This window comes from Neoarius graeffei, chromosome 4 (genome assembly GCF_027579695.1).
Source record: "Neoarius graeffei isolate fNeoGra1 chromosome 4, fNeoGra1.pri, whole genome shotgun sequence".
In the NCBI taxonomy this organism is placed as follows: domain Eukaryota; kingdom Metazoa; phylum Chordata; class Actinopteri; order Siluriformes; family Ariidae; genus Neoarius; species Neoarius graeffei.
The window spans coordinates 63123536-63127309 of NC_083572.1; the positions used below are offsets into that span (position 1 = coordinate 63123536).

The 3774-nt window shown below is 36.8% G+C and overlaps 1 protein-coding gene across 1 annotated transcript; it reads left to right on the forward strand.

The window, feature by feature from the left end:
* Positions 1-313: 313 nt before the first annotated feature.
* On the forward strand, positions 314-1821 carry tshba (thyroid stimulating hormone subunit beta a). Its single transcript, XM_060918273.1, has 2 exons — positions 314-484; positions 1552-1821. Exons 1-2 carry the CDS (start codon positions 320-322, stop codon positions 1819-1821), a joined length of 435 nt encoding a protein of 144 aa, XP_060774256.1. The 5' UTR covers positions 314-319.
* Positions 1822-3774: the final 1953 nt, after the last annotated feature.

Below are 3774 nucleotides of genomic sequence, written 5' to 3' on the forward strand. Positions count from 1 at the left end.
GACTGTCAGGGTAATCAGGTAAGGAAAATTCTGAGCTTCTGGTTTTGTGTAATACAAGTATATTGGGCTTTATAAATAATAAAATGGATTGATCATGTAAGAAATATGCATTCAGAAATCAGAAGGGAAAATTTCAGCTTTTCATAACATTATTTCAAGAATGTATAAGAAATGTCATGTGTTCATTTTCAGTAACAATTATAAACCTGTTAAATGATTATGTACATCATGCCCCTCTTTTTTTAAACCAGAACCTGGACAGTAACCGTTATTTTACTCTGGGTGTGCCCAATCTTCTCATTTTAGCTTGTCCAGAGAAATGATGGTTGCTCCTCTGTTAGTGGCTGGTATCCTAGGCCTTCTTGTTGGAACAGCTAAACCTATGTGTGTCCCGACAGAATACACGCTCTATCTTGAGAAGCAAGAGTGTGACTTCTGTGTGGCCATCAACACTACAATATGCATGGGCTTCTGTTTTTCAAGGGTAAGACACCTATTGATTAGTGTTTGTGAGCAAGTGATCTGGTTAGTGAACACAGTAAAATGGAGTAAAAGAACTTACAGTATCAGTAAACACCAGGTCTTGTGTTGCAAGTAGAGGCTTGTAAAGTTCCCCAGAAAAGTATTCTGTTACAAAAAAGCTGAACCAGATGAACTACACACACACACATACATATATATATATATATATATATATATATATATATATATGTGTGTGTGTGTGTGTGTGTGTGTGTGTGTGTGTGTATATGATAGAGATTTTAATTTCCAACTGCTGCAAGAAACTGATACTACTGAACCAAAGAATTCAAGAGCGAACAGGTTTTTTTTTTTTGTAAAGTTTTGTTTTGACTACAGTATTGTATTTTCATTTCATACAAAGCAGCCTAATAATAGTAACTGAATAAATAACAAAACTATCTCATTCAAAATAGGCAAATTATGATATTGATATTTTAATAGTACATCATTTTAAACAAACTAAACTGATGTAGTAAACAATGCTATTTTATTCATTTAGGTTTGCACTGCTGGTACAGAATGTAATTTTCCTAACTTGTTTTCTTGTAAGCTACCTATTGAAATCAACATTTTTGCATATTACATTTTTTATTTGGATATTATTTAGTTTCCAAACAATATAATATCAGTGAGCATAAGGATATAGGAAGGAAGAAATCATTTGCTCAACAACACTGAAATTCTTTCTCTGGTTTCTTGTAGCCACAATGTGATTATGGTTTTATGGTAGAGAGAGAGAGAGAAAGAGAGAGAGAGAGAGAGAGAGACTGACTTTGGAGGAAAATCAGCTTATCAGTAAGAGCTGAGCATACTTTACACAAGTACAGGTTTTCAGAATTTTCTAGAAAAAAGTATGAAGATGTTAGTCACAAGATGAAACTGTATGAAAGTGATACTGCTGAACCAAGAGCATGTATAATGTAGAAGTGTCTATGTAGCACTGCTGAAAAAGAAACCATTTCTATTCTTTAACTCTGATGTCATGTGCTTTTTTGTTTCTTTGCCTCTTACATATTGTGCATCTCACAGGATAGTAACATGAAAGAATTGGTGGGACCTCGTTTTCTAATCCAGAGGAGCTGTACCTATCAGGATGTGGAGTATCGTACAGCAGTTTTGCCTGGTTGTGCCACTCATGCTGATTCTCACTTCACCTACCCAATCGCTCTCAGCTGCCACTGCAGCATGTGTAACACACGCAGTGATGAATGTGCCCACAAAACCAGACTCAGTGCAGCCAAGTGCTCCAAACCAGTCCGACGTTTGTACCCCTATCCTGGGCAGAGTGATGACATCTAACCCAGCTTCAGTGATACTTTTGATAGCAGTTATATTTCAGTCAGATTGGACACTTGAAGACTTTATTTTGACCTGATCTGTATGTACAATAAAAACTACACATGTAATAAAGCCATGTCTGCAGCCAACAGTGGAACAGCTGTTTTATTTGTTCAGCTGCTGAAATTTTATGAGTGGTAGTGTTCCATCATAGGTCTTGTTATGACCACCAATCTGGTCATCCTGAAGACCTTAATGAGTATTTGATTACTGTAATTAAGACCAGGAAACTACTGTAAGACATGTCATTGCCTCCATCACCATCATAATTTTTTTTTGTATACAAGTTATTGCTTTTTAGGGGAATAGAAAGAAAAGACTCAAAGGAAACCAGGTCAAGTTTGAAAATACAGTAGGGCCTACAGTACCAATCTGGACACACCTAATTCAGTGTGTGTGTGTGTGTGGTGGTAGTGGTGGTGGTAGGGGTCTTTATTTTTATGACTTAAAAGACACTTCATATCTTAAAGTATTGATGGTCGTTTCTCTTTACTTAGATGAGCGGTTCTTAACATAATATGGATTACTACAGTTGTGGAATAGGGCTATTTACTTTATTTTCATTATTTACTATTTACCAGGATTCCCGCTGGTGCTCATCACTGATGAACATAATCCATCAGTGACGAAAAGAAAATTACTAGCAGTCATCACAGTGTATTTGTCATTATTATGTAGGTTGAATTGGGATTAATTAAATTATAAATTATGTAATAATTGATAATTAAATTAATCAATTTATAAATAAAGATCAGTCTCATAAAATCTTAAATTATTAATCTTAATACTCACCGTGAATGGTTACATTCAAGATTAATGGTAGCTCTGTATTAGATGGGAAACCCAGTTGTATACAAAAGCTAAATTCTGAAGGAAAAAGGAGTTCTAAATAGTTGACCTTGTGAATAAACAACAGGAACAAGTAAAATGCAATTCAATTTTATTAGCTTTTATTTGTCTACTACTCACTAATAATAATAATAATCTCAAAATACATTCAATGTCGGCAAAGGTAATAACAAGACAAAACAATGGAACAATTACACCTGGACTATAAAGTTGAGGGAAAGAGAGAGAGAAAGAGATAGAAGAAGAGAATCCCTTGTGTGTGCGTGTGTGTGGAGGTGTGTGTGTGTGTGTGACCTAGCTTGTCGTTAGCTAAAACAAAGGAATGTTAGCTAAAACAAAGGAATGTTAGCTAAATAGAACAAAGGATTAGCTCTGTGGCTAATGTGTGCTTTGTGTAGGTATCTGTGGGCAGATGCTAATGACTAGCCACTCTGGCAATGCTTAAACAAAATGGCGGTCAGTGCCTAGGTGTCATATCACAGGTAACTCAATGAGGGAGGTAACAAAATGGCGTCGGGAAATATGGCGCCGGCAGGCCTAGTCGAGAACACAAGCCTACGAGCTAGCGTATCACCCTGAGGTAGCTAGCAATAAGTTGCTAAGGAGAATCTGACCACGCTACAGCTGGATCCAAACACTGCACTTAACAACAATTTCCAACAGACTATCTAGGCAAAGAACTCAACGCGAGAGAGAGAGAGAGAGAGAGTGAGAGAGTGTGTATATGTGTTGGATGGAGAGAACTAGGCCTTGTAGCGGTCTAGCCTCGGAGTTTAAAATAACAAACTTGTCGCTGCGCTGCTAATCAGATAGGGAAGCTAGCAATGGAGTTAAGGAAAGATATCATGCAAGATACCCTGTCTAACAAGTTCAAAGAAAAAAAACAGAACCAAAACAAACAATAAAAACAAACAAACACCTTCCGTGTCTGAGCGGGTATGCTAAATAGCTCAAAGCTTAAACATGACCCTAACAACCATCTGAATAAGCTACAAATTAAAAATTTGCCCAAGTGCCTACTCAATGCGATGGAAGTTCTTTCTCCGATGTCCGCGCTGAGGGTCG